This window comes from Platalea leucorodia, assembly GCF_965183815.1.
Source record: "Platalea leucorodia genome assembly, chromosome: 4".
Classification (NCBI taxonomy): Eukaryota; Metazoa; Chordata; class Aves; order Pelecaniformes; family Threskiornithidae; genus Platalea; species Platalea leucorodia.
In genome coordinates this window covers 24,461,985-24,482,945 of record NC_138826.1, presented here as the reverse complement: position 1 = coordinate 24,482,945, position 20,961 = coordinate 24,461,985, and the positions used below count along the sequence as shown (strand labels likewise).

General features: G+C 45.6%; 1 protein-coding gene across 10 annotated transcripts in view; it reads left to right on the top strand.

Annotated features, from left to right (window-relative positions):
• The window catches only part of CAMK2G (calcium/calmodulin dependent protein kinase II gamma), a 121,587-nt gene that overhangs the window by 58,362 nt on the left and 42,264 nt on the right, over positions 1 to 20,961 (top strand). For 9 of the 10 annotated variants that reach the window (XR_014227822.1, XR_014227823.1, XR_014227824.1 and 6 more), the window contains exons 4-9: positions 11,286 to 11,340; positions 11,965 to 12,030; positions 14,874 to 14,946; positions 18,030 to 18,132; positions 19,021 to 19,104; positions 19,978 to 20,072. Coding sequence is in view for 6 of the 10 variants with exons in the window: in XM_082308164.1 (XP_082164290.1) it covers positions 11,286 to 11,340; positions 11,965 to 12,030; positions 14,874 to 14,946; positions 18,030 to 18,132; positions 19,021 to 19,104; positions 19,978 to 20,072 (476 nt within the window). In the remaining 4 variants the exon portion in view is untranslated. The remainder of the gene's footprint in view (positions 1 to 11,285; positions 11,341 to 11,964; positions 12,031 to 14,873; positions 14,947 to 18,029; positions 18,133 to 19,020; positions 19,105 to 19,977; positions 20,073 to 20,961) is intronic. The other variant, XM_082308168.1, reaches the window with a different exon arrangement.

The following is a 20,961-nucleotide window of genomic DNA, read 5'->3' as shown; positions in this document are numbered from 1 at the left end:
CACTTACAATGTGTTGAATATCGACTCTTGCTTACTGGAACAACTCTTTTGGTCTTCTGCTTAGTTGTAAACTTAATGTCAGTCAGTGATATTTAAGTCCTGTAATATAATTCACTAGTTCAGTTTTTTCCCATGCTTCCTGCTACCCATCAAATATTAGAGCAGTGACAGAGCTGGGAACCCTGGTATCTTCCTGCAGGCTTGTTCAGTGTGGATGTGAAGTTGAGCACAGTGCTGGACGTGACCTTTCCTGTCCTAAGACTCCCAAAGCAATAATGATGCAAAATTTGATAAAAAACCTCTTTCATAGTTTTGAAAACTCTTCTCTAGCATTCCTGTGTTGTCCTACAAGAGTAGGATTGTGGCTTGTTCAATGCACCATGAAGTCTGCTCTGTGCATGGATTTTGTCCACTGTGTTGGTAGGTGTTGCCCTTCTCCTTCTAAATTTTCTTTGTTACGCCAGTCTAAATATGTGCCTCCTCTTTGGATCTGTCACCAGATGATCTGTACTCTTTCTTAGATATTTTTAACCCAACTGTACAAAAGTAGTTCTTGAATATCTTTTGTTCATAGTTCAAACTGAGCACTTCTGGTCGGTTATTGTGTCCCAGCTCATGGCAGCCTTTGCTGTGAAGAACTGCGTGCACTTAGGTCTAGAATAATAAAAATACTTATTTTAAGAGAGGCTGGTAGTAGCCCAAGAGCCAGAGCCGAATTATGTTTCTGATTTCTGCCTTCATATCCTTTGCCGAACTGCTTCAGAGTTAATTTCTTTGAGGGAATTTATAGCAGTAGTGAAATGCTGTCCTCAGCATCTATCAGAATTATTGCTTTTTCAGGTTTTTCCTACTTCTGACTTTTTCTCCAAAATATACTTGCACTTGAATTCTTTTTATTTTAACTTCTATCATCTGTTGGCTTCTCTCAGCATAAACCACAATTTTGGACATGTCCTTATTTAAAATGGAGAGAAAATGGTATAGAGATCTCCTGTGAATTAGAAGATTTTCTTTTGACCCAGTTTGGTTTTATTTCCTTTGACAAGTGATCTGTCCTCTTCCTACCTCTGTCTCGTGGGAGTGGTTTTGATGGATGTGTTTAAAAAAAGGCCTCCAGTTTGTGTGCCCTTAAATGATGTTTGTGATCAAGGTGCAAATTGCTGCAAGGACCAAGAAGGATGCTGTACTTCTGTGTGCAGCCCAGCTGGAGAATCCCACAACTCTCATAACTAACCTGGGTGGGAAACAGGGTGCATTGATCGTGTCTGCAGACCTAATACTGGATTTCTTGTCTTAGTGGTGTCAGCCACAACTTACGGTTCACTCATTCCTCATTTTGAGATGCTACTCTTAATAAGAAGGCCCTCGCTTTTGCCTGACTGCTGCCACTTGGAATGTTTTCCTATCACCTCTTCCTTAACAAGAGATTTGAATTGCTTCCTTAGTGAACAAGAAAAAACCGTAGGCTGTGTTTTGCTGTAAACAGCAGATTTCCTTGTTTTCATTTGGCTGCAGACATGCAGACTGCCTTTGCAATTGGGACAGAAAGGATGTTATGTGCAAAGAATAGTTAAAATGCTGGGGATTCTCCAGTGGTTTGGCCATGCTTGCTGCCCTATGGAAACGCAGTGATTTCCAAGTGAGATGCTCCCGCGCCTGGCCCGCTGTATAAAGCTGCTGCCCTGCAATTTTTGTTGCTGGGGGACTGTTCCTTTTCTTGGGTGAAACTGGTGCACAGAGGGGATGGTGTGGGGAAGACGGGGATGGGGGGAGAAGAGACCTTGTAGCAAGAGTTATGCTTTACGGCTTTCTCAGTTACTGAGCAGCTTTTCCTTGGAAGTGTCATGGGGCTGTCTGAGAGGACAGCGAGTTGCTGTGCTTCCTAAGAGGTCAAACAATGATGTTCTTGGCCTTATGCCTTTAACCTGCTCTCCTCTTCCTCCCCCACCCCACCAAAAAAACCGAAAACCCCAGAAACCCACCACCACCACCAAACACTCAAAAAAACCCCAAACAGAATATCAGCTAGAATGCATTCCTGCTGGAAAGTTTGAGCCTTTGAGCTGCAAGTTACCATTTATTATTTCCAGTCCCTTCACTGTTAGGGATTTAGGTGAGTGCCCATGCATGTCTGGCTGAGAGGAGGCTCCCCAAAACCCCAGGCAGTCCAGCTTTATTTCTCATTCTGATTCTCCCCGTTACTTCTTTCACTAACTATTGTTTATTTGCCTCTTCTTGTTTTCTCCTTTTTCTGCCCTCTCTTCCCGTAGCTTTTCCTGTAGTTTTAAGAAAAATGTTTCTCCATAATCCCCCATAATTTGGGAATGGAGTAACAATTGTATTTTCTTCCTTGCCAGGGGATATGTTTATTCTGTATGTCTTTGTGGTCTGTACTAGAGAAGTATTCAGATTCCATTATTCATCTATTTAGCTGCGAGATTCATCCGTATGCAAGCAATCCCTTAAAAAAAAATAGTGGGATGGTAGCCAGACTCAGTGCACGCAAACTCAAAGGTACTGCAAAAGTCAGAGGATTCCCCTACTTTTTTTCCCCCCCCTCTCTGGTTAGAATAGCACTGAGGAAACGGAAGGAGCCTCCTTTGGGCTTCCCCCTGCCTGAGAGACGGCTGCACACTGGTGAAATCGTGCAAGCCACAACCTGCCTTTTGAACAAAGTTTGCCTCTGTACCAAAGTTTCATGACTGTCCTGGGCAATGCAAGAAAGGAGTTGTGAAAATCAGGTTAACACAGCAAAGTTGGGGGGGGTGTCAGGCAGAACACCTGCCTGCATAGGCAGGAGCGCTGCTTTGCAGCACCAAAGGCTGATTCGTCCCTGATGGCAGAAATGTGTGTAGCAAAGTTGCAGAGCCTGTATGAGAGACCTAAAATTCGTCATGGCCTGTATCTTTATTTTATTAATTCTAATAAAGTGCGTGTTCTCTGCTTATTTTCTTTGAGGTACCAATAAAGTCGGCTTGTTATTATTTTGAGGGTTTTTAGAAAAAGCGCTCGTGTAATACTAGTGGTTAACAAAAGTACTTTGCTTATCTGGTATGTGGATAATCGGAAATTATTAATAACAATTCTGGATGGTCGTGATTGCACTGTTATCAGGAGAGTAGGAAATATTCCTGCTAATGCGCTCTTTTGGCTCATGTAATGTTTAAGTAGGACATACTAAATGTTATGTATCATGTGCTGAACTTCAGCCTTTCAATACAGACATTGCAAAATAAAGGAAAAATAACATTTAGCTGGCACTGAAATGTTATTTTAAAAAAATACTTTGTGTTTTCTTTTTGGGTTTTGCTTTTTACCTCTGCAGAAGGACCAGTTTCTTAACAGGAAAGATACTATTCTCCCTACAACTTTCTAGGCTGTGAATTTCTGTGCATAAGGGAAGTTCCCCTGACTTGGCACCATGTATGGCAGAAAGGGCACTGCTTTAACCTCATTTTTTAGGGCCAGGGTGTTAAAAACGTTACAGTGAGAACAATGGTGAGGGGGAAAAAAAACCCACCTCTGTGTGCGTTTCTGCCTTTTCATACTCCGTTAGGACTGGTCCTTGTCTTCCTTTGCCGAGCCTGCAGGAGCTTGGTTCTGCCTGAACGGGAGCAGTGTTAACAAGCCCTTCTTCTCTTCCGTTTTCCAAAGGTTTAAAACTGCAATTGGTGTGAAATGCTGTGGGCTTGGGGAGTTTACAGCAAGCTGGTGTATATCCAGCACACTGTAACCTCTCTGTGTCAGATTTGGAGGGAGGAGGAGGGAAAGAGTCCACGTTCCTGAGGGACTGGTTAACAGCGGCATGCTATGTCCTGTTAGCTAACTGTCCCGCTGCTGTTAGTTACTGCTCTAACAAAGCTGGTCATTAGCTGCTGGAACAGATGATTTCTAGAGGATTATTTGCATTACACAATTTAATGCTTTTTAATAGCAAGTTTTTAATTAAAAGGAGAGTCCTTTTGGAAGCAGCCTGAGCAGCTGCAGCTGAATTCTGCGTGTTTAATGTAATTAGAGAAACAGCTGGGGTGGGAGCTGAGCACCCAGCTCACAGGCAGTCACAGGTTGGTGGTGGCTCCTCGCGGGACAGGCATCTCGAGCGATGCAAACCGCGCGGGAAGTGTCCTGGCGCACAGCCAGGCTCGGAGGTGGTGGGACAATTCCCATCTTGGCTGCCCAGGCTGGTGAGCAGCTGGGGAAGCGGAGAGTGGGTGGTAGCCATCTGTGTCAGTTTGCTTGTCACTTTTACTGCCACGGACGATAGTGCTCAGTTTGCAGTCTGTCGGGCCATGTGTATTTGTATCTATAGTTTCAGCATCTCCTGGCACGTTGGAGAATATCTTTGGAAGAGGACATCAGGCAGGTTTTAGCCTCCAATTTTATTCCGCTTCTTCTGGCATGCACTGTCTCTTGAAATATGCCCCTTGTGGTATCTCCTACCTCCTCCCTTTCTCCATGATACAGGCAAATGTCTGATGTCTGGTTGGAAACTGCTGAGAAGTGAAGCTGTGGCTGTTTCTAACAAGTGGCTGACCTTTAAATAGCGTTGTTCAGTCCAGAAGATCCCAGAGCACTTTTGAGTTTGCACTACTAAGGCTGTGTGAAAGAGTTACTGCGTTGCAATTACCATGACCCAGGAGACAACCAGAAATCTCTGTTGCCTTGTATTGGCTCTGCTGCAGGTACTGCAACGCAGGCAACTTAATCTGAGAGCCCTAAATATTATATAATCACAGCACGCAATGTGTGTTGGTGCAGAGGTAGTTGGCTAATAGTGTCCTTTACGTTCCCATAATATCCAGGTGCTATACACTTAGGGACACCAGTGAACCTAGATTTAGTAGACAAGGTTACCCTACTCTGTAGCTTGAACACTGTCCCTAAGGACAGGCAAAGACCATTGGTATGTAGGACTAAGCATATGTCAGCCCATGTTACCTTTTCCTAAGCAGAGATGCGTAATTGCAAAGTAAAGGTACTGGGAATTGTCCTGTGAAATTCTTCTTCTGCTTGTGTACTTGCGTTTTGCTGTGACTTCGGTAACTGCTTTGCTTGCAGAGATTTACTTGCAGCAAGTTGCCAGAAACCACCCTGTGTTATAAGAGCCTGCCTGCCCCAGCCGTGGGCTGAGCTCCTGGGCAGCCCTGCTCCACTGTTTGTTGTGGACGTGGGGTACAGGGGAATGTTCGTCCTGGGTCTTATGTGGCAGGCATAAATGTTCCTGGCCTGTTAGGCTTGACATAAGAGTAAAAAGACAATAATATTCAGCACACTGGGCAGAGTGCAGGGAAGATGTGGATCAGATCTAGGCTAGGCAAAATCTGTGTTTGTGACCCCAGTATCAATTGGCCTTTTACATGTGACCCTTTAAAAATGAGATACCTGTTGCTTTTCAATATCTTTGTATGTTCCCGTAGTTCAGGTGGACTTTTATAAAAGTTGAAAGCTCTTTTCCGATTTCTTTGTGATTCACTTCAACTTTTACATTCACAGAGTCTTGCTTTGCGTGACTCAGCAGCAATTTGCTTTGGTTGTTAGGCTGGTACAGTTTGTTATGAGGGACATTTTCCTCTTATGCTCAGTTGCTTCGTATCACACTCAGGCATCAGAGAGCTGCCGCTGCCTGTACAGGGTCACTTTATTCAGGCAAGGAATGCAAACCACGTGGCATAACTGTTACTGTATTGCTGTTTCTCACTAAAGCGTTTAATTTTCTGTAGTTAATATCATAGCTTATTAATATTATTTCTTCCTAAAATAAAAACTGTACATGCATGAGGTTTTTGAAACACTTTGAAGTATCAGCTTGAAGGTTTGTTCTTGAGGCAAGATTTCCAGTGAGACTCTGAAGACAGCAGGCAGAGAAAAGTAATATTCACAGCAGATGTTCTTAGAAACTGCTTGAACTCCTGGTACCCAGCTTCTGTTAGGTTCAGTAACCGCAGCACATCCCCTTGAGCCACTCACTGTGGCGTCAGGCTCTGCAAACACTCTGGATTGCATTAGGGCCTCGGACCTGAAACACACAACCGCACAAGACAGAAAATAATTTCTGTAACTTGCATCAGGCAGTATTGAAGATTTGAGTTTTTGGGAAAAGGGAGTGGTTTGGTCTCACTGTTTTTCTGTTAGTTATTTTTCCAAAACCCCAGCTTTGTGGGAGATGCTTCCTGTACAGGTAAGGCCAGTTTACGTAGGATGAGACTGGAGAGGAGACTGAGGGAAGAAAAGGATGTTTAACTAGTTAGCTAGGTTGTGCCTTGCGTGTAGTGATGCAGCACAGCTCTTTAACTGTGCAGAGTTACAGGTGTGCATTTAAAATTGGAGGGACAGTTTTAGGTAGCAGTCTCTCATTGCCCTCGGTGGAGTACCACTACAGTACTAGATTCAGGACTGTATATGAAGAAAGTTAGGCTTTTTTTTTTGTGTCCTGCTGAAAACATTGTTTCATCAGGATGCTGTACTGAAACAATTGCTTATCTCTCCCAGAATCTATGTGCTTCTTGGAGATATCATCCAAGTGGTGATGCACACTTTCTGCTGAGCAACCAGCTGGTATTGTTGCAGAAGATGTTTCTACATAACAGTCTGTGACTGATTCTGCTCCTTTGGATAGCATTTGTTCTGGCATTGCTTACTAGTGCTGTGGCTTTTTATTTATTATTTCTGAAGTTATCTGTAAGACTTGACAGTCTTACAAAATTATATGTGCTTGTGAACTCTACAAGGCCTCTGTTCTTTGTGTGGATGGGACTTTTTTCTGTGCTCTGCCTAAAACCTTGGGTAAAGTCTTTCGCCATATCCTGTAACTGATTTAGTGCCTCGTTGTCTGACTTGCTTCTGTTTTCTTTCTTACTCCCCTCTCCTTGTCTGTTCTTGCTAACCATTGTAGTAAGTGCTCTTGCATCCATCAGAGACCTTTTGACATGGGAGCAGTCATCAGGTGACCCTGGCTGTGCGTGGTGTTGGCAGGGACTGATTTCCTACATCTGTAAGAATCCTTGTGTTAAGAGTGTTTGGCTAGGAAGGAAAGACAGTTTGAATCGCTGCTTCTGGGTGACAGAATCAGTTAATAGAGATAATCTACCTCATCTTCTGGTAAATAGAGTGAGATCAGGTTCCTTGGCAAGTACTGGACTCTTTTGTAGTTTGGTCATCTTTTGGAAGACCCTGTGTTGCTGTTGTGCAACTTCCCTGTTGCTGTGACTTGAGACTCGTTTTGTGATGTGTGCGTTTGTCTAGCCTGCTGCGCTAGACATACATGTCACTGCTCCCCTGACGAGAGCAAAAAAAGAAAGTGTTCTGTAATATTTTTGAAGGAAAGGTTAACTGGATGAACACTTTTATTTCTAATTCTTCATTTTTCTTATCATGGATAGTCAGTTTTTGGGAATCCTTTACCTTCCAGCATCTACATATTTTATATTTTTCACCCTCTCGTGTCAACAGGTTAAACAAGTGTGAGCAGCTTGTGTGGGCCCTGCTCAACTGCTTGGTTGAAGCTGGACTTGGGTAGTAATAGAGATGTTAGATGGTGCGTCAGGATCAGCAGCCTGTGGAACAAATGGGATCTCCTTTTCTTGGGAAAATGTCTGAAACAGAGGACAGCCCAGTACTCGGGTTCCCGTTACCCACTCTTGGAACGGGCCGTTCGGGAACCTGTGTCCTGCCCTCAGATGGAGGGCACTCACATAGGACATCTTTAAAGCAAAGGGGGCTAGAGCCCCCCTACTGTCTGGAAGGTGGAGGTATCAGATGGTATCTGATATTTGTGTATCTTTATGATGAATGTTAGCACAATGTGGATCATATTTATGAACCAAAGTGGAGAGGGGACCGAGAAACTTTTAAAATGCTTTTATCCTTGACATGAGCTAAAGGTGGTGGAGTTACTTCTGAATATATGCCTTTTCATGGGCTGGCTGAATGGCTTTGGAAAAGGCAGATCATGTTTTTAAGCTGGCAGTCCCTGGTAGTTAGCACTGTATTAGAAAGCAGAGTATTTTAACTTGTGTGTCAGTAGGGTGAACCATGGCATCAGAGCTGCTGATTGCAGTATCCTTGCCGATCAGGAAGGCTCTTATGGCTCTGCAGGAGGGTAGGTAAGCAAAACGTTAGGGTGAAAGGGCACTGGGTGTTCTTGCTGTTCTGCTTCTGGGTATGGCTTTTGTTTCTTCCCATCAGCATTGGTATGAAGTAGGTGTGGGCTGGAATTGAAAGGCAGAAGGGTTTTGGTATATTCAGACTTTCCTTAATCCTTTTTGACTCCCCTCATTGCTGCCCCCCTCCACACTTTAAGCCTAATGTTTTGAGCTGTTGCTAATTATTCCTATGCAGGGTGGTGGGGCCCACTGTCATCTTTTCTATAGCTTTTCTGGGGTTTGCTGTTCTACCGTTACTTCTTGAGCTTTGTTACCTCAGCAGATCAAATCCCGGGCAGATTTTGTTCCAGCATCGCTCTGACCCATCACGAGGAAGCAGCTCCCTTGTTAAGTTAATGACCTGCGTCCTGCCTCCAAGGCCTTCTTTTGCTGTGCAGCCCTAGGGTGATGTACAGCATCACTATTTATGAACTGTCTCTCTCCTCCTGTCATGGTTCCTCACCTAAGGACGCAAATAGTGTTTTACTGTCCTTGAAGGCTCTTTCTGCTGCCTCTGCCAGTCTCTGCCAGCTGAATTGCTGCTTCCTTCCCCTTTCCTAATGTATCTGACAAAATTCCTTTCCTCAGGACAAAAAAATAGCACCAATCAGCTCGTTGATGTTTTATTTTCTGATGTAATTTGCTGCCCGCATCTTTGCATCAAATTTATCGTTCGCTATTTCTCACTTCTACCTGCAGACGTGTTTGCTGTTCCCTTTTCATAGCCACTGCTCTCAGCCTGCTGGTGGCTGTGCTCCTCCTCTGTCAGGATTTAATTCGTGCCACTCTCCTCTCTGCTTGGTGTTTCTTGCAGTGCTTCAATGACCTTTCAGGTGCCAGAGGAAGGAGAATGCTTTTTTTGTGCACACCGAGCGTCACCAGACACGACCTTATTAGCACATTCAGCTTTCCTTGAAGTTTCTCCATCTGTTCCCTCTTCGTAAGGTCCCTTCACAGACTTTTGTCCATGTCCTGGGCCTCAGCTCTTGTTCATGTGTCTGTCCCCTGCATTCACCTCAAATAGTCTTGTGCAGTGGAGTGAAAACTGCCTTGCACTGGGAATCCAAGTGTCTGTTTAAGCCACTTCCTATCTTGTTTCCAGTCTTGAATGGAAATCTTTTCTCCTAGGAAATACCCTTCTTCTTGCTTGTGTTTTTGTAATGCCTCCTCTGCTGGTTTCTGCCAAGTGCTCAGGAGGCAAGTTTTCTTGTAAACACAAAGTTGTATTGCATTGAAGTTATTACAAAGCCAACTAAAACTGCTTACTTGGAAGAAAACTTTTTTTGCAGCGAATGATTTGAGGAACGTAGTTCTTAAAGGTGATGTGTCTCTGTTTTCACGCTGTAGGAACAGCATGTTGTGCCTGAAACACCTGCCGTACTGGTACTCTAACTGTACTTGCTTGTTTGCAGCATTATGCCGTGTGGAGTGCTCCTCCCAAACCCCTGCAGTTAGATGCAGTAGAAATGCTAAGGAAAGGAAACTGGTCAAGGGACCAGCCCAGAGAGCTTGTAAATAAAGGCAGGAAAAATGTAGGAAAGTACAGGCAGAAAGAATAAGGGAAGAATTAAATCCTTTTAGGAAAGGTACTGGCAGTGGTCTCTGCACATCTGTGCTACTCTCAATTTTGAGTTTGTGTGTGTTTGTGCGCATGTGGAAGGGTACCTTAGCAAAGGAGAGTTGCAAGGAGGATTAGAGGAGAGCATTGAGAACACTTGCAAAAGCTGTTCCATATGAGGTAGGAGCATGTGCCAAGTGCTAGTTTGAAACATTCCCAAGACTGATGGTAAATGACGTCATGCACCAATAAGAGGTGCAAACTGACCTCTTGATACTGGCAGAGAGAAAATCATGATGTTGGGAAAAGTCAAGACAGGTCACCTGTGTTTTATGTGGAAGAAAATGGAAGACGAGGAAGGGAGGCAAAGGTACTGTTAAAGTGGCAGAGCAAGATAACGAGCTTTTTCTTGCAGGGATGAGAACAGTGATGTTACTTCGGTCAATACTCGATTACAAGGTGTTGCGGTGACTGAGACCCAGTCTAGTCTCAGCTAGTTGCTTTAGTTGGGTGATTCAATAGGGAAGGACTGTAGATGGTCATGTGAAGAAGACAACTCATCCTAGTCAGGGTGTGAAGGTTTAGGAATTGAGTCAAATAGGATTGCCAGCTTGTGACTCTGATTGGCAGGGAAAATAGTGAAGTTTTCCAGCAGGGGAGAAAAGCAAAAAGTAAGGGGTAGGTAGCAATATGAAATAGTACCTAGGTATCCAGGAAACGTTGAAGAAATTGAGATTTTCATTCAGACAGGAGGAAATGGCACTGTGCTGGCTGCATTGATACAATAGCTATTGCTCACATGTAAAATGGGGAAAGGAGGACAGAGCCCCAGAGACTCCAGAATACCAGGAGATACTGGCCCATCATGGGGGCAGCCCCAGTCCTGCAGGTTAAAGGGGGCAAGGAAAGGAAAAAAGATGACAGTTAATTTATGCAATAGGAGCAGATAGATAAGAAAGCTGAAGGAGAATGAAATTTTGAGAAGGGGAATGTGATCAGATATGTCAGTGGTAACAAACATACCAGCAAAAATGAGACAAGAAACTGGCTCTGAATTTTGTGTAAGGATTTGGGTTGTAAGAATGAAGTGAGGAAAAGGAAATAAAGGGAGGGAACTTCATTGAGCTTTATAGATGAAAGGCAGAAGGGAGAGCAATGGCACTGACATGCAGGTGGGCTCAGAAGGCAATTTTTGGATTGGGGGATTGTTTGGAGAGTCTGAAAAGGGTTTGTTTTGGGAAATAAGAATGGGTGGGGAGAGATCACAAAACGTGGAGGAAAGAGTAGGCAGATGTGAAAGGAGGGTACTGAAGCGTTAGAGAAGAAGAACGAACAGGAGGTCAAAGATATTTAGAGTTTGTTTTGACGCTGGGGAGGGGTGGGTGTATGTGAAGGACACCCATCTGTTCCTTTGAGATAACGGAAGGAAACAGGTCACTAAGTGAGCACACAAAGTGAAGGGCATGGGGAATTAATAGACTTATTGGGTTGAGGGAGAACTTGGCTATGTGCATGCGTTTGATTTGTGAAGTGTCATATTTGCTACATGCTCTGTAAATCTCCATTTCTTGATTATGTTTTTGCAGTGCGGCTCCATGACAGTATTTCAGAAGAAGGTTTCCATTACCTCGTCTTTGATCTGTAAGTGTCTGTCTTTGGCTTTGATGCTTCACCAGCGATACAGGCACGTGGATGGCTGACTAAAAGTGGAATAAAAAGCACCTGCATTAATATAATTCTCCCTTTCTCTTTTGAGACCCGTAGATACCTCTGGCCTATTTGACAAAAATCCATTGACTCTGTGTAGGGGATGGACCAGGAAGGCTCCTGGCAGCAGGTGTAAGCGTGGGATGGCAAAGGACAGCTATCCTATATAGGGAGGCTGTTTGACTTTTGTCTCTGAGACAGATTGGTGGGGGTCAGAGAAGGGATGTTCTGCCCAAGCTTAGCGTCTACTAAGCTCTGTAGAGCACCATGGGCAATTTGTGCCCAGTGTGTCAACAGTGTCCTGTACGCTGCTGGTGCAGTGACAGTCCAAGGGGTCAGTCACATGGATGTACCAGTGCTGGAGCCGTGGTGGTGGAGCTCTGCCCTGGCTCCTCTGTGCCGCAGGTTAGTGGTGGAGCTCTGCCCTAGGTCCCCTGTGCTGCACGTCCCCACACAGGCTGCGGTAAAGGGCCCGGATGGGCAGCCACGTGCGTCCCGTGGAGCCTTGAGCTAGACGTGCACGGACTCTGTGACCTCCCTTGTTCTTTTGCACTCCAGGGTTACTGGTGGGGAGCTCTTTGAGGATATTGTTGCCAGAGAATACTACAGTGAAGCAGATGCCAGGTAAGACTGTTTCCAGACCCTTCTGTGTATGTGTCATGTGTGTTGGCAAGTGGAATGAGTTTCCTGACTGCTGCTCTGTGCACGGCTTTGTTCTGACACTCTTACTCCCCATCTAGAAAAGAAAAAACTCCTCTTTCTGCTATTAGCATAAACTATTGTCACTGGTCAGCCTGACTCACCGCAGCTCTGGCCCTTGCCACTTGCAGACACTGCTGTCTTTGCCGCTTGCAGACGCTGTGCTCTTTGCTGGAAGACCCGTTGCTAGCGGCTTTGTCTGCCTGACCTTTCTGGTGGGTTGTGACAGGGTGTCCTTACTGAGCAAACGCAGGGGAGAGCTGTCGTGTGGCTGTAAGAGCAGTGCCTGCTTGGCCTCTGCCTTCTCCTAGTAGGGGTTCCAGTGATGTGCCATTGCTCTTGGGCAGATCCATTCAATTTGCCTGTGTCTAGGTAGCGGTTTGCAGAGCAGGGGGGAGAGCGGGCTTTGAAGGCTATGGTTCTGTGGAAGCCTTCTCTGACTGGGAGCTGGTTGGCACAGTGAGAAAAGGCACAACATGTGAGAGCAACCTTTATATTTTAATAGTAAAAAGATTTAGAGTTATGCCCTTCTTTTTCTGAGTGTGTCCCCTCTCTCCTATGCGTGACCTTCCTGAAATGGCTTGTGCTTGTCCCTTTTGTGGTTTATGCAGGGAGGGTGTTTTGTGCAGCAGTAGCTGAGAGTGTTCTCTGACCTGTCTGTCTGCTGGACGTGCAGCATTTGGAATCAAAGCTGGGATTAGGCAACTCCTGTTCTGCTTTAGCAGGGCCTGGGAGTGGCCTGATGGTGACATTTCACCCCTGCTTATTCTGCACCCATGTTCTTATCCCTTATCCTAACCCTTGCTGGAGCAGGAATTAGGGGAGCCGTGAGAGGAGAGGGGTAAGACGGGAGTAGTGGGTGCTGCTGCAGGGTGAGCTCGGTAGGCAGTACTGTGAGGAAGATCATAGTGACTGCAAGGAAGGGAAGAGTATGACCTGGTGGCTTAGTGTAGGTACCGTTGCGGAGTCTGTGGGCGCTTATTTGCTTTCCCTGTGGTATGCTTACAGCCTCTGTCTTCTGGGCATTGCACGGTGCTTTCAAATGAGGCATTGTACCGCATGCTCTGCCGTGAGCCATCTGCTGATGGGGAAGGCCAGTGGGCTTGTCGTCTCTGATGGAGCTCCTGGCAGAGAGGTCCGAGAGCCCTATAGATGTTTTCAGTGGGGTGTACAGATGTTGTAGGCACAGCATCTCGGACAGATACACAGTCACGCAAGCCGTTCTGCCTTGAAGTTGTGAAGTTTTGAGGTTATCAATCATCGTCCTTCCCCATGTCCCTCTTGCCAGTGCCTGTTCCCTGAAATGGTCAAGAGCTGGCAGTGACTGACACTGCTCAGGAAAATTATGGCAGGGTTAGAGGAAAAGAACTGTCTGTTGCTCTGTGAGCCTTCCTCAGGGTGCTCAGCCCTCTGACTGTCAGCCAGCCAGGTCTCGCAGTGCCCACAAGATGACAGAGTGAAACTCCTCCCTTTCTCTCCTCATGCCGAGCTGAATTCCAGAGCAGGCTGGGAGAGCGAGGGAGCGAGGTCCGTGCCAATTCGCCGCGCTTGGCTCGCCTGGGACACCTCACACTTTTGCCATTTTTGGCCAGAAAATCTCTCTCGCTCAGACTCGGCTCTGTTCTAATTATACATTTTTGTTTTGGGAGCGGGGAGATATTCATGGACTCCGACCCTGAGGATTGTACTGCCAGCTCTGGAGGGGTGGGGGTAACAAATACACAGTGCTTCACCTCCTCTCCTCTTCCTCCCCTCACCCTCTTCACATCTTTTCCAGTAGCCAATTTCCCTTCCCTCAGATATTTCACTCATTTCAAATTTGTTCCCCTGAGATTTGTAGAATTTGGTGAGGGGACTGACTGATCCTGCAGTGAGGACCCAGACCCATCTGAGTTGCCCACATCTGGGTGCTTACTGCCCAGCCCTAGTTGTCAAAATCCCTACCCCATTCCACATTCACCCTCGGGAGCTGAGCAAATGTTTCAACCAGAAATCTCACCCATGGGTGTGTTGCACTGTCCTTTTGCGACAGGTGTAAATAACATCTTGCTTTTGCCCCTGTGGTTACAGCAGCGAGAGTGGCAGAGGCGCTGTTTTCGGTGAGCTGGGGGAGTGCAGCACACTGCACTTAACAGGGAATGAGTCTGCTTTTCAGATCACTAACCCCTTAAGTGGGATCTGTACTTAAAAGGCACCCAGCAAGCGGGTGTGTGTGCACATTGTGTATGTAAAGTGCTTGAGATGCTGCTCTGAAAGCTTTGCAAACTGGCAGGCGCCCAGGAGTCGTCATCCTGAATTTGCTGAGGGAGGCTGCTGCTCTCTGAAAGTTTATGCTTTGCTCAGGACTAGCCCAGCTGAATGTTTCCTGGAGCAATTAGGTCTTACTTGCCCAATCTTGGCTGCTGTTTCGAGATACTCGGGTGCCTTGGTTCTCCTGTGTGGAGTGGGCACTGTTGGCTGAAGGAACAAGTGAGATGCTTAGTGTGATGGGGAGGAAAGGTAGGAGGTGACGGGAGGTAGGAGAGAGGCTTTGTGGTCCTGCTATAGATAGGATGTTTAGCATCCTGTTGCTGAGGGGACTGGGAGTGTCCAGCTGTGACAGTCCTGAGCTGTGGCATCCAGTGGGCATGATGAAGGGATTCAACCTGGGGTCTTGAACTCTCCCTGGTGTAAATATAAAATTAGGGAAATGGTCCTGGGATGAGATGAGATGCCAAGTGTATGTGTGTGTGTGCATAACTCTGTGTGTCTCTCCCTTTATCTTGCAGCCACTGTATTCATCAGATACTGGAGAGTGTGAATCACATTCACCAGCATGATATCGTGCACAGGGACTTGAAGGTAATATTTCCTCCGTGCCACAGAGGCTGAGGAGAGCAGCCAGGGGATCATTGGAAGAGGCAAGACAGGAATACTGTGTTGCCAGCTGGCAGGGTTTTTTTAACTTGAACTGGGCTCAGGGGTTCCTGAAACACAAATTTGCTCCTTCAGGGTTTTCTAGAGGGTGTGCTGAACTCCCAAGGAAGTTTTCAGTCTTCATGAACCTTGCCAGCTCTCAGCCTCTCTGAGGCAGCTCCAGGATGGAGTAGTTGTGAACCTTGGAGTGCAGTACGCTTTCAGAGAAACTTGGGTAGGATTATAATGAAGGACACTTTCTAGTCTGCCATTGAAGAGATCTCTAGAGACCTGGGGCAATCTCTGTTCAATCTGCCAGGATGCGTTTGTCTGCACAGAGCATGTATATTTTTATTCTGCACTGTTGCCAAACATGTGCCATTGGGCTAGGGCAGAGATGCACAACAAGAATTTTTCATGTCATTTCTTTCTTCTCTCATCAGTAGAAGCGCTTTTAATCTAAAACCAAAACTTCTGGCCAGTTAAACACTGGGTGAATCAACCATTTGCCACATTATAACACATTTATAGACCCAGAGCCCCTGCAGTGTAGTTACTTAAACTCCCTTCCCACGCAGTGCCAGCTGTACTGGGAGCTGGGCAGGCTCCAGAATGAAGAGGTTTGTGCAGGAAGATCTCCCTGCCCTGCAGCCCTCTCTGTCTAAAGTGGGAATGGTGATGGCCACCAGTGGTCCAGTTAAATTAATGCAGGATGACACCTGCTACTAGTGTTGGATTTGGTTTGTTATACAGTGCATAAGGAGAAAAGTATAAAAATATTCTGCAGAGAGCAAGGTAAAATCATATTGCAAGCTTGGTGGCCGTGTTCCCCGGTGTTTTGATCTAGTGGACAGCTGTTAACCCTTAGTGTTCCTGGCAAACTCCCATGCAACATTTTTGGCCTTCTGATTCAGAGCACTGTGAAAAGATGCAAGTGATCTACTGTGGAATGGCTGCTCTGGATTAGAGCTGACACCTGCTCTTGAGAAAGCAGCTTTCAAGAGGCACTACTGCCCAAAATTAGGGCTTCTGTGAAAATCAGTAGCGTTTTCCAGTACAGAATGGTTTAAGTTTTCCTTTGCATCCTGTGTTCAGATATAATCTGTTTTGCTTCACAAGTTTTGTTTGTGTGAAAGTTGTGAACTTGTTTAGAACTTATCAGCTGCTAGGCACTCCCCACTGTAGTTAATGTGTTTCTTCTGTGGCTTGCTCTGAGTCACTGAAACTATCCAGCTATTCCTTTTAGCAATAAAAGATCCCGTGCTCTTTATTTAATATTTAGCTCCTTGCCAAAAGCTTGGCCTTCAGGATCAGTGTGTAATAACTGCAGACCTTGCTTCAAGTGAAGTTTTGTCTTTTGCACCTCCCTCTCATAAGCCTGTCTTTTGGCTGGCATGCTCTTAAAGAACTTCAAATGTTGAGCTCCCCACAGGGAGTGTAAGAAATTAGGGAATGCATTCACATCCTTACCAAAAAGTATGTGAAACCTGAGACAACCCATATGTTGGCAAACATGCACATGGATAAGCACCATTAGCCTTAAGGTGTTTGTAGCTGTTTTTTAAAAGCAAATAGTGCTTAGCTAGCACAAGCCTGGCCTGAATTTCACTGTTTCTTAGTCAAGCCAAGCCCAGGTGTGAGCTAAAGTTGGGAGGGATTTTCAGAAGACTTCACTGGTCTTCTGCTTTAGGGACTTGTTTACACTGGTGAATTTTCATCAGTGTAGCTTGATGAACACAGTCTTTTCCAGTTCCCATATAGTGAACAGCCAGTGGCATCCAAATGTATTGAGACCCAGTTCCCCTTCCTTCCATGCTGCTTATGGCAAGGACTGTGATGGGCAAGGCTGTTCTCCCTTTGTTCAAAGCAGAAGCAAGGCACATGCCCAGTACTTTAAGGCAGATGAATGAGCAAAGCATCTTGTTCCTGTCAGGCAGAACAAGGATAGAGGGTTTCCATGGGATGAAACTGGCGAGAGGCTGCAAAAAAGACCTTCATCAGATTTGTGAAACTGAGACAAGCTCCTGTTTCTGGATTTCCAGGCTTCTATCTTGCTCGGTTAAAAACTCAAGTTGATATGAATTGCACAAATGATCAGGAGGGGTCTACAAGTTGGGTTTCCTGCAGAGCTGTAATAGCCATCACCTTAAAGGCTTTGAGGTTTCAAAGGATCCCACGTAACTAGCTGCTCTGGTGCTTCAGAGGAAGCTTCTGACTCTCAGTGCAATTTTAGGAGTTGTGTTAAACCTTCTGCTGAAGTCCTCTGCTGGAACACAACAGAATTATGAATTGAGTGGGATTTGTGTGAGGCGGAAGGAAATGTGAGGGGCAAAAGTCTGTCTCCCTTTCCTGGCACATGGGGGAAGTGACATGGCTGGTTGTCATATAGGTGACAGTGGTAGTAGTAAAACAGCATATTTTACGCTGATGTAAATATGTAGCATGAAAAAGCAGCTTACAAGAATACTTACTGCTGTGCTGCTTATGCCAATTTGAGGCTGAGGCTTTTTCTGTAAGGGATGAAAGCTACTGCCTATCCAGATGATGCCTTCCCACATTACGGTGCTGTATTTGGCAGCCCTTATTAGCGTCATATTTACTTTTCCAGTGCCTTGGGGACTGTGTAATGTTCATAGGGAGAATCATCACTGCAGATTGTATACACTGCATCTTCCCCCCACTTCTCTTCCCCCCCAATTACTCTCTGCAGGGATGACAGAAACAAATTTTGGGTTCTGTGCTGCAGGAACTGTACTGCCAGTGCCCTCTGGTGTCGGCATGTAACGCATGGGCTGGGCTGGGAGAGGCTCTGGCTCCCACAGAGGATTTGTGTTAGACTTGAGGATTTTCTGCTGCTCTAGGTCAAGGCCATTTGTTGCTGTTGCTCTGCCTTCACCTGAACAGCTTCAATACATGCCTGCTAAATTCAGTCAGCAGATTCAATTTAATGACGTGAATACTGAGGTAGGAGGCTTTAACAAGGATGTCGGTCTTTCATTCTTACCCCCTTTTTTCTTTCTTCTCCCCAGCCTGAGAATTTACTACTGGCAAGTAAATGTAAGGGTGCTGCTGTCAAACTGGCTGACTTCGGACTGGCTATAGAAGTCCAGGGAGAGCAGCAGGCCTGGTTTGGTAAGAGTGTTTGAGCTTTCCCAGTTTTGGTCCCCCCTTTCCTGGTGGTTGGTTGAGTTGCACCCTCCCTGAGTACTTTCTCTCGGCTCTTCCAGCACGCCAGTGTGTATTTGGCGTTGCTGCTTCCTTTCCAAGCATCACAGCCTCTGTGTCCTTGGGCACGACCCTAAGTGCAATAGAGGAAAGAATATGATAAATAAAGACAGAAAAAATGGCTATGTATTTCTCTGTTTTTCTTCTCGGTTTACAGAAGATGCTAGTGTCAGAGGTGAACGCAGCTGCTAAGTTTAGACCCTGATCTGAACTTTCCTACTGTTCAGAAGTGTAGACATCTGGAATTTTGTTTGGTCATTTTACAGAAATGCATTTGACCTGGCCTTTCTCGGGCACATTTAGATCTGGCCTTATCTTTGTTTAGATAAAACATAATTAGAAATGAGACCTTCTCAGGCTAAACATCAGCTCTGAGACTCTGCAGTGCTGCAGAGATTCTGGAGAGATGGCTGCTTCTCCTGGTCTGCCCACACCATTTGGCAATCGTGTGTGTCCCATCTGTGTCTTGTGTTTTCAAATTCCAAGCCATTATATGTAGCAATGATATAAGGCCTGGTATACGAGTTTGTGCCCAGCTGGTTGACACGGTCCCCCTTTGTTTTCTGATTTTCCTGCAATACATAGACACTCAATCCCATCTGATTTTCTTCTTTTTTTTTTTTTTTTTTTTTTCTCTTTCTGTTGGTTTACCAAGAGGTAGCTCTAGCAGATATGAGATGAAGGGTGGGAAACGGGTTTTGGAATTTGATGGTTACCACTAGTGGATTTTGTGATATGGCAAGATCTCTTCTGCTTGGGTACTGCAAGTACTTCATGTCATCCGTTTCCTGGCAGGGTTTGCTGGCACTCCAGGCTACCTCTCCCCCGAAGTCTTAAGAAAAGATCCTTATGGAAAACCAGTGGATATATGGGCATGTGGTAAGATTCTGTCAAAACGTTTTACACTTAAAACACCACCGTTGCATGTAGAAGAACAATTCCTTATAAGCTATTGCTGGGAGGGTGCGCAGTGCTCCTTCTTATTGGGTGGAGAGATGAAGGCACACTTGAGGATAAGCACCTTGTGTAGATAGAGTTAATATTGGAGCCTGAACTCATTTGATTCTGGCCTAATCCTTTCCTCAGGCCATCTATCAGATGTTTGAGACTCAAGACATAGGACCTGTCTATGCTTTGCAGAGTCAGTTGCTTAGATAACTGTAGCAATTTCCTGTTAACTAACTATGTAGAAGATGAAATACTGAAGACACCTGATTTTTTTAAAAGGAAAAAATGAAGCGTAAATGTATCTGGGACCATTAAGTTTAAAGATATGTGATATCAGTGTTGCCTGTCATGGACTAAATAGTTCTCTGCAGGCCAGGAGTGTTAGCTTTGTCAGTGGCATTTTTGTCCCAAGACCATGCACAGTAAGCATCTAAAAGCCTAGTCCTTCCTAAAAAGTCCCTTGCTGCCCAGCAGCCCCAGGGGATGTGGCTTCATTTTATTCTGAGAGCAGCTGGGAGTTGTGGCTCACCAGCCATGATAGCCAGAGGAGGGTAGAAGGACATCATGTACCTTGTTCTAGCTCCTGGCCACTGGTGTTAAGAGCTGAACATGAAGTGCCAGGGTGAGGTTCAGCAGAGGAGATGTTTGTACTGTCTTTTTCTACCTTGGAAGGCTAAATATGGTGGCAAATGAAGATATAGAGCAATCATTGCCTTGGGGACTGTCAAGAGGGAAGGAAGAGGGGCTGAAGGAATAATTGGCGTATTAGCCTAACCATAGTGTATCTGTGTCTCTCCCTCCCAGGAGTGATTCTGTACATATTACTAGTGGGGTACCCTCCCTTTTGGGATGAAGATCAGCACAAACTCTATCAGCAGATCAAAGCCGGAGCCTATGACGTAAGGGCACTTTCTTGCTGAGTACCTGCATGGGTGTAGAAGCCATCCAAAACATGGCACTATCTTACTTGGTGTCCAGCAGCAGGCCCCAAGCTACTGTGCAAAGTGATGTTTGGCGTGTTCATACACCTCGTTGTCTTCACTGCCTGGGATACAGTCCTGTTTGGGGCTACCGAAAGGATATGGGGAAAGCATCACAGTGGGCACCAAGACGTTGCTGGTCATTAGGGAAATGCAGAGCTGGAAACGCAGATGGTGCGAAATGGTGTCTTCTAGTGCATTTACCACAAAGTGCTGCAGACGTAGCCAATGCTTTTCAGGGGCGCAGAGGGAAGGTAGAAATGAAGAAGCCTATCTTTATCAAGGCCTAATTAAAAGTATGGGGAAGTATTCCGTACAATAATAGCTTAAATTATGGCCTCTGGTCTCCTCAATGCCATAGTGGAATTTCTTCCAGCCGTGGAAAGCATGGAGCCCAGTGAGAAGACTGAATGGCAGGGGCCTTTGGAGGGATTGCTTTGTGGTGCGGATCAGCGTGGTGGGTTGGAGGCTCTGGTAAAAAGTCAAGCAGTTCATGAAACTGTTCTCAGAGCACAGCAAAACTGAGGTGTAAAAAGGTGCCTGAAGGAGAGGAATAGCAAGGAGGTTAGAACTGGGGAGCCGAGGGGGTGTAAAATGTGGTTTGGGTATCACAGCTTGAATGTTTGACATAACTTCTTCCATGTAAGGAGATGCTGAGGAGGGAAGAAGGAACTCCTGGAAATCCTAGCTCAAAGCCTGTGGGCATGAATATCAAGAGGAAGTTGGAGAGTTCATTTTGTAGGCTGTCTTGTGGTTTCTATTAAAAAAAAAATAAAAAAAGCGCGAGGGTTTTGCTGGACCCCAGTAC